Source organism: Lontra canadensis, unplaced genomic scaffold, assembly GCF_010015895.1.
Source record: "Lontra canadensis isolate GAN:19392208 unplaced genomic scaffold, GSC_riverotter_1.0 scaffold9, whole genome shotgun sequence".
Lineage (NCBI taxonomy): Eukaryota > Metazoa > Chordata > Mammalia > Carnivora > Mustelidae > Lontra > Lontra canadensis.
This window is the reverse complement of record NW_022631003.1, coordinates 28,710,662-28,723,205: the sequence shown is the minus strand read 5'-3', so window position 1 is coordinate 28,723,205 and position 12,544 is coordinate 28,710,662. Positions and strand designations below refer to the sequence as shown.

The 12,544-nt window shown below is 43.4% G+C and overlaps 1 protein-coding gene across 1 annotated transcript in view; it reads right to left on the bottom strand.

Moving 5' to 3' along the window:
* Positions 1 to 10,642, bottom strand: part of TMTC1 (transmembrane O-mannosyltransferase targeting cadherins 1) — a 255,687-nt gene extending 245,045 nt beyond the window's left edge. The window contains exon 1 of the mRNA XM_032855161.1: positions 10,326 to 10,642. Coding sequence (XP_032711052.1) covers positions 10,326 to 10,633 — 308 coding nt within the window. The 5' untranslated portion in view covers positions 10,634 to 10,642. The remainder of the gene's footprint in view (positions 1 to 10,325) is intronic.
* Between the last annotated feature and the right edge of the window lie 1,902 nt (positions 10,643 to 12,544).

Here is a 12,544-nt window from a genome sequence, read left to right as displayed (position 1 = left end):
TCTGCCTACTTGTGATCTCTCTCTCTCTCTCTCTGTGTCAAATTAAAAAAAAAAAAAAAAAAAAATCCATGTTGCCAGACAGCTACTGAGGCAAAGAGGGTAGAATGAGGGAGTAAGGATGAAACATGGAGGACAGTCCGCCATTTTGGATCAGGGTGCCAGGGAAGGTGTCAAGGAGGAAATGACATTTGAGCAGAGACTGAAGGTGGTAAGAGAGCAAGAGTGCATGGGTCTGGGCAAAGAGCATTTCAGAAACTATAAAGATTTCCTAGGCAGCAGTTAGTGTAGCCTGTAAAGGACACAAGGACTCTAGAATGCTGGCAGAGGTAGAATGAGGTGCAGACTGATAGACTAGAGGTCAGGGAAGTGGCCAGGGGTCAGATCAACAGGGTACTGGAGAACAAAAAACATTTCTCATCATTTGGAAAAGAACAGTGCCATTAACTCTGGCATGTCCAAGCACTCCTCCCCTGTCTCTCCCTGCCTTTTTAAGTGGAATGACTACGTATTCAAAGTTAGGAAAAAGATGAACTGTAAGCTCCAAAGGAAGACAGAAAAGACATATGTTGATTTAAAATTAAAAAAAAAAAAAAAAAGATTGCTTCCAATGCTGTTTTCTAAGCTTCATTCAGAGACTCACCTATAAAACCCCTCATAATTCAAAAATACACTCCTCTAATTTTCCATCCTTCCTACACTGCCAGACTATAGTCCAAAGCCCATTTTATGTCTAAGGCTCATGCTGGCAGGCAACAATCTTAACCTCCGTCTCTTGGGGTTTCTAAGATAAACATTAGTTTGGCATGCAATTTTCAGAGGACATTTTTTTTTCATTCTTCTCTATAAAATCTTTATTGCCTTCAATCATATTTTTCCTTGGCTCTATCCATCACGGAACATCCTAGACGATCTAGTCAAACAATCTATGATGGCAGATGTCTGCCATCACAGACTGTGAACACAAACTTATCAGCTTTGCTGCAACAGACCATCTCTAAATGAATTCCAAAGAGGACAAACCAAAAGGAACAGAACCAAAATGAACATGCCACCATTTCTTTTAGATTTTGGGCATAGAGGCTAGAGCTGATTTTCATGGTTGGCATATCATCTGCGACTAAAAGATGCAAACTGCTGAAAAAAAAAAAAAAACACTAAAACCTCTCCAGATCCAAGCATTAAAATGTTGCAAATCCTTACAGCTGCACGTATTAAGATATTCTATTTTTTAACTCTGACATTTCAAACCACCCACTTTCACTCCTATGGTGTATATCACCATCAGAATCCTTCAATTAGATAAACCTTTATATGGAACTGGTAGAATACTATGATCCAGTAGCCTAAAAGCAGATAGACTCAAGAGTTTAAAATCCTTTCATTTGCCTTAGTTTCCCCATCTTTAACATGGAAAACCCCTGCTTCTTTCTTGTTGAAGGAAGCTTCTCCTTGCTTCCTGATCTGGATGGTTCTGCTAACAATCCACCAGGATCTTTTTTTTTTTTCTTTTTCTCAAGAGGAAAAGGGCAGAGAGGAAATAAAATTAAAAAGCTAAGCACCTTTTAAATCAGTCAGGGCCATTCTTCAAGGTGGGCGTTATGGGCATCATGGGTTTTGGTTCTGTGTCAATTAAGTGCCTACAGAGTGACTTCACGGGTTTAATGTCCTGATTCCAGAGTTAAAAACAGGTCACGGCCAGTGGAGGATAAAGAAGCAAAATTTAAAAAGTGACTGCTGCAGATTAAGTTTTCACAGATATTTTGATTCTGCTCTACAATGGTCCAAAAATATTTCTGTGTGCCTTTGGAAAATAATCTTATGAAAAGACCAAATATAAGATTTGACTGTGAACACAAATTCATTAGAATTCTAAACTCACGTCAAGGAACACAGAGATGACCATTTGTATCAGTTAAAGTTTGACTAGAGAAGCAGAACCACCAGAAATGATACAGCAGAGAGATCTGCTGTAGAGATCTGACCTTTCCCAACTGTAGAAGCTCGCTGCACAGCCTATGCAATCCTGCTGCTTCCGTCTGCATGGAACTCCCACAGGGCAGGCATTTAGGAGGGAGGAAGCATGGGTGGACTTGAGAAGAGCCAGAAGCAATGAACATGAACCCGAAGGTACCTCTGCTGCTCACAGCCTGTAAGGCTCCAACTTTAATGATGCAAGTGGCTCAAACAAGCTGGCACACTTCCACAGGGCTGCACACACACCTGCACTATGATTCCACGTAGCTAGAGCACCATGATCTGGAGAGCTCTGGAGGCGCCATGGACCTAGCCAGCAGCGGGTTAGCTGGCATGTCTGTGACAACCCACAGGAGCTGTGACAGCACCAACACCTACACCAGCCTTCTGACCAGGTACGTGGCCACTTCACTTTCACTTTCCAAATCTCAGAGAAATTTCTCTAGTACAACTATAACCTAGAGCAATAAAGGGAAAGAATTTCCAAGAAACAGAGTTCCAATTCCAATAAACTGATGTAATACAAAGCCATCATATCGTGGTAAACTGACTTCATTTTCCTTTGTACCCTGCCCCACAAACTGGTAGAGTAGACACTAAAAATCCACTTCCTTACTCCAATTTCAGCCGATTTCTTATGTGAGAAAAACTGATTAATATGTTTCTATGCATGCAAGTACCTTTATAGTAACAAGCATTACACATCTCTTATTAACTTATTTATTTATTGTTTATTCTTAAGGTAATTTCTAGCTCTCAGTTATGTGAGACATTCATTCAGTGAATCAAAGATAATAAAACTATTTTAATAAAAACTAAGTTTGAGGGACGCCTGGGTGGCTTAGTTGCTTAAGTGTCCAATTCTTGGTTTTGGCTTGGGTCATGATCTCATGGGTCCTGGGATCAATCCCCCCCTCCCCCCACATCCCATGTACTGCATGGAGCTCAGGGGGAGTCTGCTTGCAGAGTCTCCCCCTATGACCCTCCCCCCACTTGCATGTGCATACAGGCATGCTCTCTTGCTCTAATAAATAAATAAATAAATCTTTTTTTTTTTTTTTTTAAAACACAAAACCTAGGTCTGAGTTTTGCACTGGGAAAGACAAGCTACAGAATGGGAGAAAAGTATGTGCCAATCCCACAGATGATAAAGGACCTTTACCTACAATATATAAAGAAATCTCAAAATTCAACATAAAAAAAAAATCCACTTAGGACAAAAGATATGAAGAGACATTTTAAGGAAGAGGGTATACAGAGGGCAAATAAGCACATGAAAGTATATTCAACACCATCAGCCATTAGGGAAATGCAAATTAAAATCACAATGAGGTATCACTGTATGACTATCAGAATGGCTACAACCAAAGAAAGTGACAACACCAAATGCTGGTGAGGAAGCACAATAACTGGATTACTCATACAGGTATGGGAGGGTCTGGAAAACAGTTCATCGGTTTCTTAAAAAACTAAATATGCAACAACCATGTGACCCAGCAGTTGCAATTCTGGACATTTATCCCAAAGAAATAAAACCGGTGTTTACAAAAAAACCTGTAAATGAATGTTTATAGCAGTTTTGTTTGTAACAGCCTCAAACTGCAAACAACCCAGATGTCCTTCAACAGGTGAAGGATGAAACCGTGGGACAGCCACACAACGGATTACTACTCAGCAACAGAAAGAATGAACTACTGATATGCAACAAATCTGAATAAACTCTAGAGAATTATGCTAAATGCAGAAAAAGCCAGTCTCAATAGGGTTACATACTATATGATTCCACATATAGCACTCTCAAAATGACAAAATTACAGACATGGAGATTAGTGGTGATTGTGGAGCAGGGTGGGGTGTTATAAATTGGGGGGCTGTTATGAATGAGGTGTTTATAACTATGATAAAGAAGCAGGAAGGATCCTTATAATGAAACTGTTCTGTATCTTGATCGTGTCGTAATCTTGGAAATCTACATGTGACGAAACTGCATAGGACGAAATGCACACAACAGAAATAAAAGAGTATGGGGCGCCTGGTGGCTCAGTGAGTTAAGCCTCTGCCTTCGGCTCAGGTCATGATCTCAGGGTCCTGGGATCAAGCCCCGCACTGGGCTCTCTGTTCAGTGGGGAGCCTGCTTCTCCCTCTATCTCTGCCTGCCTCTCTTCCTACTTGTGATCTCTCTCTCTCTGTCAAATAAAGAAAATCTTAAAAAAAAAAAAAAAAAGGAAAAGAAAAGAAAAGAAAAAAAGAGTACATGTAAAACTGATAAAATCTAAATAAAAGCTATGGACTATATCAATGTCAACTTCTTCTTTGTGATATTATACTATAATTATGCAAGGCTTTAACCCTGGAGGAAAATAAAAAGCTCTATATTATTATTTACAACTGTATGGAAATGTACAATTATCTCACAATGAGAAGGGTTTTTCTTTTTTTTTTTTATGCCAAAGACAATATAAGAAAAGAAAACTCGGGCCACCTGGGTGGCTCAGTCTGTTAAGCATCTGCCTTCAGCTCAGGTCATGATCCCAGGGACTTGGGATCGAGTCCTGCTTCAGGGTCCCTGCTCAGCAGAAAGCCTGCTGTCCCTCTCCCACAACCCCTGCTTGTGTTCCCTTTCTCGCTGTGTCTTGGTCAAATAAATAAATAAAATCTTAAAAAGGAAAAGAAAACTATAGGCCAACATTTATGATAAACACAGATGCAGAAGTCCTCAATAAAATCCTAGCACACTGAATTCAACAGCACATTTAAAGGAACATAAGCCATAACCAACTGGGTTTTATCCCTGGGATGCAAGAATGGTTCGACATGCACAACTCACTTAATGTTACATACCACATTAACAGAATGGAGGGTACAAATTACATGATCATGTCCAGAGATGCAACGAAAGGAACTGACAAAATTCAACACCTTTCATGGTAAAAAGTCTCAAAAATTAGGTTCAGAAAGAATACCTCAACACAATAAGGAACATACATGAAAAGCCCACAATTAACATCATACTTAATGGTGAAAAACTGAAAGCTTTTTCTCTATGATCAAGAACAAGGAAAAAAAAAAAAAAAGACAAGGATGCCCACTCTTGCACTTCTCTTCAGCACTGTACTGAAAGTCCTACCCAGAGCAATTAGGCAAGAAAAAGAAAAGGCATTTACGCTGGGAAAAAAAAGAAGTAAAATTATCTGTTTGTATATGGCACTGATTTTTTATGTTAGAGAATCCTAAAGACAAAAAAACCTGCTAGAATATTCAAAATCAGTAAAGTTGCAAGATACAAATCAATATACAAAAATCAGCTGCATCTGCATTTCAAGTATAAAAAATCAGCTGCATTTCTATACACCAATAATGAATGATCCAAGATTAAGAAAAACAATCCCATCTGCAACAGCATTAAAAAGAATAAAATACAGAGGAGTTAACCAGAGGTAAAAATCATGTATAATTAAAACTATAAATCACTGACGAAAGAAACTAAAGAAAACACAAATAAATAGACATCCCAAATTCATAGGTAGAAGACTTACTATTGTTAAAATGTCCATAATACTCAAAGCCAATTATAGTCAATGTATTCTATATTAATATACCAATAGATTTTTTTTTAACTGAAATAAAAAAAAAATCATAAAATTCATTTGGAACTACAAAAAATCCTGAATATACAAAGCAATTTTGAGAAAGAACAAAGCTGGAAGTATCACACTTCCTGATTTCAAACCATATTACAAAGCTACAATAATTAAAACAGTATGGTAGTGGAATAAAAACAAACACACTTACCAATGGAAAAGAATAAAGAGGCCAGAAAGTAACCTACACATATATGGTCAAATGATCTTCAACATAAAGGCCGAGTATACACAGCAGGGAAAAGATAGTTTCTTCAACAGTGTTGGGAAAAATGGTATCCACATGCAAAAGAATAAGCCTAGACACTTATCTTACACTGTACACAAAAATCAACTTAAAATGTACTGACAACCTAAATAGACCTGAAACTGTAAAACTTCCAGAAGAAAAACAGGGGTCATGATCCCAGGGTCCCAGGATAGAGCCCCACATCAGGCTCCTTGCTCAGTGCAGAGCCTGCTTCTCCCTCTCCCTCTGCCTGCTGCACCCCCCCACAGCTTGTGTGCTCTCTCGCTCTCCTCACTCTCTCTCTCTCTCTCTCTCATTCTCGCTCTCCCCCTGTCAAATAAATAAAATCTTAAAAAAAAAATGGGGAAAACTTCATGATGTTAGAATTAGCAATGATTTTTTAAAATATGACACCAAAAGTACAAACAATTAAAAAAAATTAGGTAACTGGGACTACATCAAACTAAAAAACCACTGTACGGCAAAGGAAGTAACCAACAGGGTTAAAAGGCAACCAATGGAATAGCCAAGGCATGTGTCTGATATGTTAAATACGTAAGAAACTCCAACTCAAGGTAAAAAAAAAAAAAAAAAAGGATGAAAAAATGGGCAAAGGGCCTGAACAGATATTTCTCCAATAAAGACTCAGCCATAAAAAAAGAATGAGAGCTTGCCATGTGTGACAACATGGAGGGTATTATGCTAAGTGAAATAAGTCAGAGAATGACGAATACCACATAACTTCATTTATATGTGGAATTAGAAAACAAAACAACCAAACAGAACAAAACAGAAACAGACTCAGATACAGGAAACAAATAACTGGTTACCAGAGGGGACGGGGTGGGGGTGGGGGCAAAATAGGTGAAGGGAATTAAGAAATACAAACTTCCAGTTATAAAATAAATAAGTCATGGAGATGTAATGTACAGCCTAGGGAACACAGTCAATCACATTGTAATAAATTTGTATAGTGACAGATGGTAACCAGACCTATAGTGGGGACCATTTTATAATATATAAAGACATCAAGTCACTATGGTATACATCTGAAACTAATAGGGTATCATATGTCAATTATAGTTTAAAAAAAAAAAAAGACAAACAAATGGCCAACAGTACGTACATGAAGAGATACTTAACATCACTAATCCTCAGGAAAATGCAAATCAAAATCAAAATCATAATGAGTTATCACCTCTGTCACACCCATTAGGTTGGCTTTTATTAAAAAAAAGATAAGTGTTGGCAAGGATGTAGAAAACTAGAACCACTATACACTACTGGTGGGAACTTAAAAGGTGCCGCTCCTATGGAGAACAGTATAGAGATTTCTCAAAAAGTTAAAAATACAATCAGCTAATAATCCAGCAATTCTATTTCTGGTTAAAAATCCAAAAGAATTGAAATCAGGATCTTGAAGAGATATATGCACTGCCAAGTTCACTGCAGCAATACTCACAATAACTAAGACATGGACACAACCTAACTGTCCGTGATCAGAGAAATAGATTAAAAAAAAAAAAAAAAAGTGTGGGGGGGGTGCCTGGGTGGCTCAGTCAGTTAAGTGTCTGTTAAGTGTCAGTTAAGTCAGTTAAGTGGCTCAGTCAGTTAAGTGTCTGCTCAGGGTCATGATCCCAGGGTCCCGAGTTAGAGCCCCGTGTCAGGCTCCTTGCTCAGGAGGAAGCCCACTTCTCCCTTTGCCCCTTCTCCTGCTTGTGTGCTCGCTCTCACACTCTCTCTCTAATAAATAAGATCTTTTAAAAAAATTTAAAATAACTGGTCTATACATACAATGAAATACTATTCAGCCTTAACAAAAGAAATCCTGTCATATACAACAACATGGCTGGCCGGGGAGGACATTATATTAAGTGAAATAAGCCAATAACAGGGCAAATACTGCATGACTGTACTTACATAACATATTTAAAATAGTCAAATTCATATGGAGAGTAGAATGATAGCCGCTAAGGGGGGGCGGGGGGCGGGCGGGGGGGGTGGAGCCCGGAGAGAGCTGCGGTTCAGCAGGTATACAGTTCCAGTTATGGAAAAGGAGTAAGCACCAGAGATCTGCTCTATCACACTGTGTCTACAGTTAATGATATTTTATTGTGCTCCTAAGAATTCTAAATGGCAATTTCATGTTAAGTGTTCTTACCAGAAAAAAAATAAATAAAAATGATCTCAAATTCTCAAAGATTTTTATTAAAAAAAGAAAACCTAGTTTAAGATATAATAAAAATAGTGTGTATATATATTTAAAGGGCCACTTTATTTTTACCAACTATCTAAAACAAAAATCATAAAGACTTAATCTATGTAAAGAGTTTCAGGCCAATGCTTGTTTCACACTGAGTAGTTAATAAATTTGATTTTCTGTCCTTCCTTGCAACAACCTTTAGAGTTGTATGAGTCTAGCACCATCAACAGTACCCCCCACCCTCCAGGCTTCTCCTTATGCTGAGCAGGGAGCCCCATGCAGGACTCGATCCCAGGACCCTGAGATCACGACCTGAGCCGAAGGCAGCGGTTTAACCCACTGAGCCACCCAGGCGCCCCCAGGTCTTATTTTAATTCACACCTGTGAACATGGAAAGATGAGCTTTCTCTTTCTAAAGAAACATCTACCCCTTTCTGATTAGTGCTGTGCTGCTCTCTAGATCTGCAACTCAATCTTCTCCAAAAAAAAAAAAAAAAAAGTATATCTTACACAGCCAGTAAAATGAGATTATACAAAGAGCAATGGTCTTAGACGCAAATCTGCATTTTGTAACCAATGAGAACACAGTGAGGAGTTGGCCCAGCCCTGCAACTCTCCTTCCTTACCCGTTTCCCCAAAACCCTTGCTAACATTCTCCATCACTGGCCTTTCCTCATTGTCTACTTCCCTCCCCACTCCTCTTTTCTGTCCCTGCCATCTCCTGCATGCATGGAAAAACACTTTAGAAAGTCAAGAAGTGAAAACATCCTTCCCATCCTCCACCAAGTGGGCACTGGCATTTGGCCCTAACCTTTTAAAATGTAAAATGTTCAGATCAAGACAGTCTCCATAGCTGTTACAATCCCAGCACATCTCATGCTGTGAGCTTCCACACCTTAAATGAACCATCAGTCCTCTCTGTAATAAATGAAAAGGCAGGCCAATCTAGAAGATAAACATATATATTTGTGTCATATAAGATTTTAAGAAACATTTGGAAAACTGAGAGTACTGAGCAACTCAGTAGCTGTGGTTATCTTTCAGCCAAAAAGCAAAACCACTTTCCAAGAGGACTAATGTTTACAAAATACTCTCTTCAGAGTCAAATGTGCAATTTCCTCACTCTCTTTTAAAACACTGAATTTTCAATGCAAGAATTAAGTCAAAAGCCCATGAATTACTGACAACTGCTATGATTTCCTTTTCTAAGTCATCACAACCACCTGTCAAGAAACCTTGGCCTCGTGGCCCCAGGTAAGGTTTTCAAGGTGCGTATCCCGTCTCGAATAACTACTACCACAAAGACGGGTTCATACTACACCCACTGGAAAAGGCTTAAAACACTGATGATACTGAACCAATATTTCAAGTTTTTGTCCGGCACATTATAAGCTTAAAGGCTGAGCCAAATTAAAAAGGGTTGAGTCAAGCTCACAGTGTACCAGGTAACACTCATACAAAGCCCTCCTCCTCTTCCTTCTGAAGCAACCCCTCTTTTAAATTCAAGAAAATACTCCACCCTACAAAACCCTGGCGTTCTCTCGGTTCCTTTACACTTTATTCACACCAGAAATGCTGAATCATGACTCTGAGGCTGTAAAACAAAAACTATTTCGACTGGGACACCAGGATCTCCAGAGGATCCCACGCTCTGCCTTCCTTTGCTTTGCATCTTATCTAAATCCCGAGCCCTTCCGCAAACCTGCGGACTGGAAAGGCTCCGGGAGCAGCCAAAGACTGCAGGTCGGGGGAGAGCCTCCGCTCCCTCTGCTGCGCCTCCCCAAAAGCCGTGCAGCCCTGGCACGGCTCTCGCCTCTCCTCCGAACGCAACCCCAAAGGGACTGATTCTCTCGCCATCAGCAAGGCTGCCCAACAACGTCCGAGAAATTCCCAACTTGGAAGCATCCCGACCACAGCCTCCAGTCCGGAATTCGCCGGGCTCGCCCGGTCGCACTTGACCAAGTGCGGGAGGAGCTCTAGCAGCCCCGCTCCCAGCCCTAGCCCGAGAGACCAGCCCGCCGAGAGCGCAGACTCCAGAGAAACTCGATCCCAACTCCCAGCCCGCGCCTCCCGAACCGCCCCGGGAGCCCAGAGAAGCGGGGCCGGGGACAGCGGCGCGGAGTGGCGTGGACAGCAGCAGAGGAGGGAGGCGTGGAGAGGAAGGGGCCCCAAGAAAAGAAACGAACCCCCCCACCGAGCTGGTCCCACAACTTCTCCCAGCTCGGACGAGAGGCGAAGAGAAACGGCTGCGGCTGCGAGCGCGAGCTAAGGAACTCACTTGAAGGTGAGGACGCAGAGCGGCCGGTAGGACTTGTGGCTGGTGTTCTCGGCCATGCCCTTGCCCCAGAAGTCATTGGTGAAAATGCCCCAGCGAAGCGGGGCGCCCGGCCGTACGTCGGGGTTGTTCACGATCGCCCACACGTCGTCGTGCACGAACTCGCCCTGCAGGGAGCGGCCGTAGCATAGGCAGCTCGCCCCGGCCAGCAGCGCCGCGGCGCCGGCCGGCGCGAGTCCGCAGCCCCGCCGCCGGGAAGGCGCGCGGTCCCCGCTGCCGCCGCCGCCTCGGGCAGAGCCTGTCACCACCATCGTACCGCCGCTGCCCTAGCCGCTCCCGGGCGTCCGGCATTCTCCCCGGCCGGGGCCCCGGCGGCGCGCCGCGGCTGCCGGGAGGTGGGCTCGGGCATGATGCGGCGGCAGCCGGACCCGCGCTGGCGCCCCGCGCTCCGCCGCCGCCTGCGCCGCCGAGTTGGCCCAGCTGCAAATAAACAGCAGTCCCCCCGCCTCCCCCGGCCATCGCCACCTCCTCCGCCCCACTGCGCATGCCCCGCTCGCTCTCGCCTCCACCCGCCCCCCACCTCCATCCCCGGACTAGGGCCGCCCCCACCCCCACCAGCTCCCTCCTCCCCCGCCCCGCTCCCAGCCGCACTGGGCCCCAGGCGCCCGCGTCCCCCCGCCGGAGTTCGCGCGCAGGTGGAGCGGGGTCGCGGCGCGGGGCTGCCCGAGAGGCGGAGAAGGGGCCCCGGGGTCCCGCCTGGCGCTCCCGCCCGTACTCACCGCCGCCCCCGAGTTACGCACCCCCCACCCCCACCCACGGGGCTAGGAGGGTCTCCTCTGCCGGCACCTCCCGGCCCAGGACCAGGGCGGGCTTAGCAGGTGCGCACCCTGAAACCCCACACCCGCCGCTCCGACCCAGAGAAAAGTGGCCGCGGCTTCCCGGGAAGTTCCCGGCTTTCAGCACCCCGGACAACAGCGGCGGCGGCGCCCGGCCACAGGCTCTCCCGCCCGCGCGCCCGCGCTCGCGTCCGGTCGCCCTGTCCGCGTCCCCTCCCCGCGCTCGCAGCCTTCGCGTGGGGGAGGCCGTGGGGGAAACGGAGCTGCCCGAAGCACCTTCCCGAAACCAAGAGAAAGGGTCTGCGGGCCGAGGGCTTCCCGCCCGCCCTGCGCGGTTTGTTTCAGGGCCTGTCGCTCTGCTCGCACTTGGGAAAAGTCCCAGCTTCGATTTGGGGTTTGGGTCTGGGCATGGAATTGTTTTCTGAAACATTCCTTCTCAATTTATTTCTTACTGAAACTCTTTTTTAAGACGATCCTGAAGATGCTGAGCAAATTACTTTTTCTTCCCATCTAAGTGGATCACTTGGTCTGATGATCATTTCCTGGACTGCAGGCTTGTTTGAACTGTTCCTGCTAAGTCAATACCACTTGAGGGGAAAAAAAAAAAAAAGAAGAAGAAGAAGAGGAAGAAGAAGGAAAAAAGTTAAAACGTTAAGGCCTCCGGCTTTGACTCCCAATCTCCCCATACTTCTGAAAAGTTATTTTCTTTTTCTAAAAATACTAGTTATGTATGTAAATAAAGTAGGTATCCCAGAATAACGATTGCTAGAATTTCTCCAGATTTCAAGTCTGTTTACTCTTTGAGTCCCATCGCAAATATCCATTGCTATGTTACTTAAGTTACCCGGAATTTGATATATCCAAACAGAAAGACTTAAAATACAAAATGTATTTATTCCCAACCGTCAAAAATTCTTCAAAGGTTCATTGATCTTAAAAAAAAAAAAAGGTAAAATAAAAGGCAGAAATTGTTCTTATAATAACTGAGCATTTGCTTGACTCTCTACCACACCAGTTTTTTGGTTCGTTGTTTTTTTTTTTTTTTAAGGATGTATCCGAGCAGTTGAAAACGCAGTGAATGAAGGCAAATATTCCAAAGTCAAGATGCATTTCATCCATTTTACTTTGGTGACTTGAAACTTAGTGAATGTAAAATGAAATTGAGAAACCCAAGCATGGATGTCTTTATCCTTAGGTTAAAACTTGTTGACCCTTGATAGGTTTAATACCCAGACCCTACAGACACCTGAATCTACCCTCTTTCCCAAGAACACAGTACAGCCTTTCTTCTTTGCCTGCCCAAAAATATATTTCAATTTAAAAGAAATATATTAAGAGAACACCCTATGCCACAATGTGCTAAATTGTGTGCCTGTGTGGTTGTAT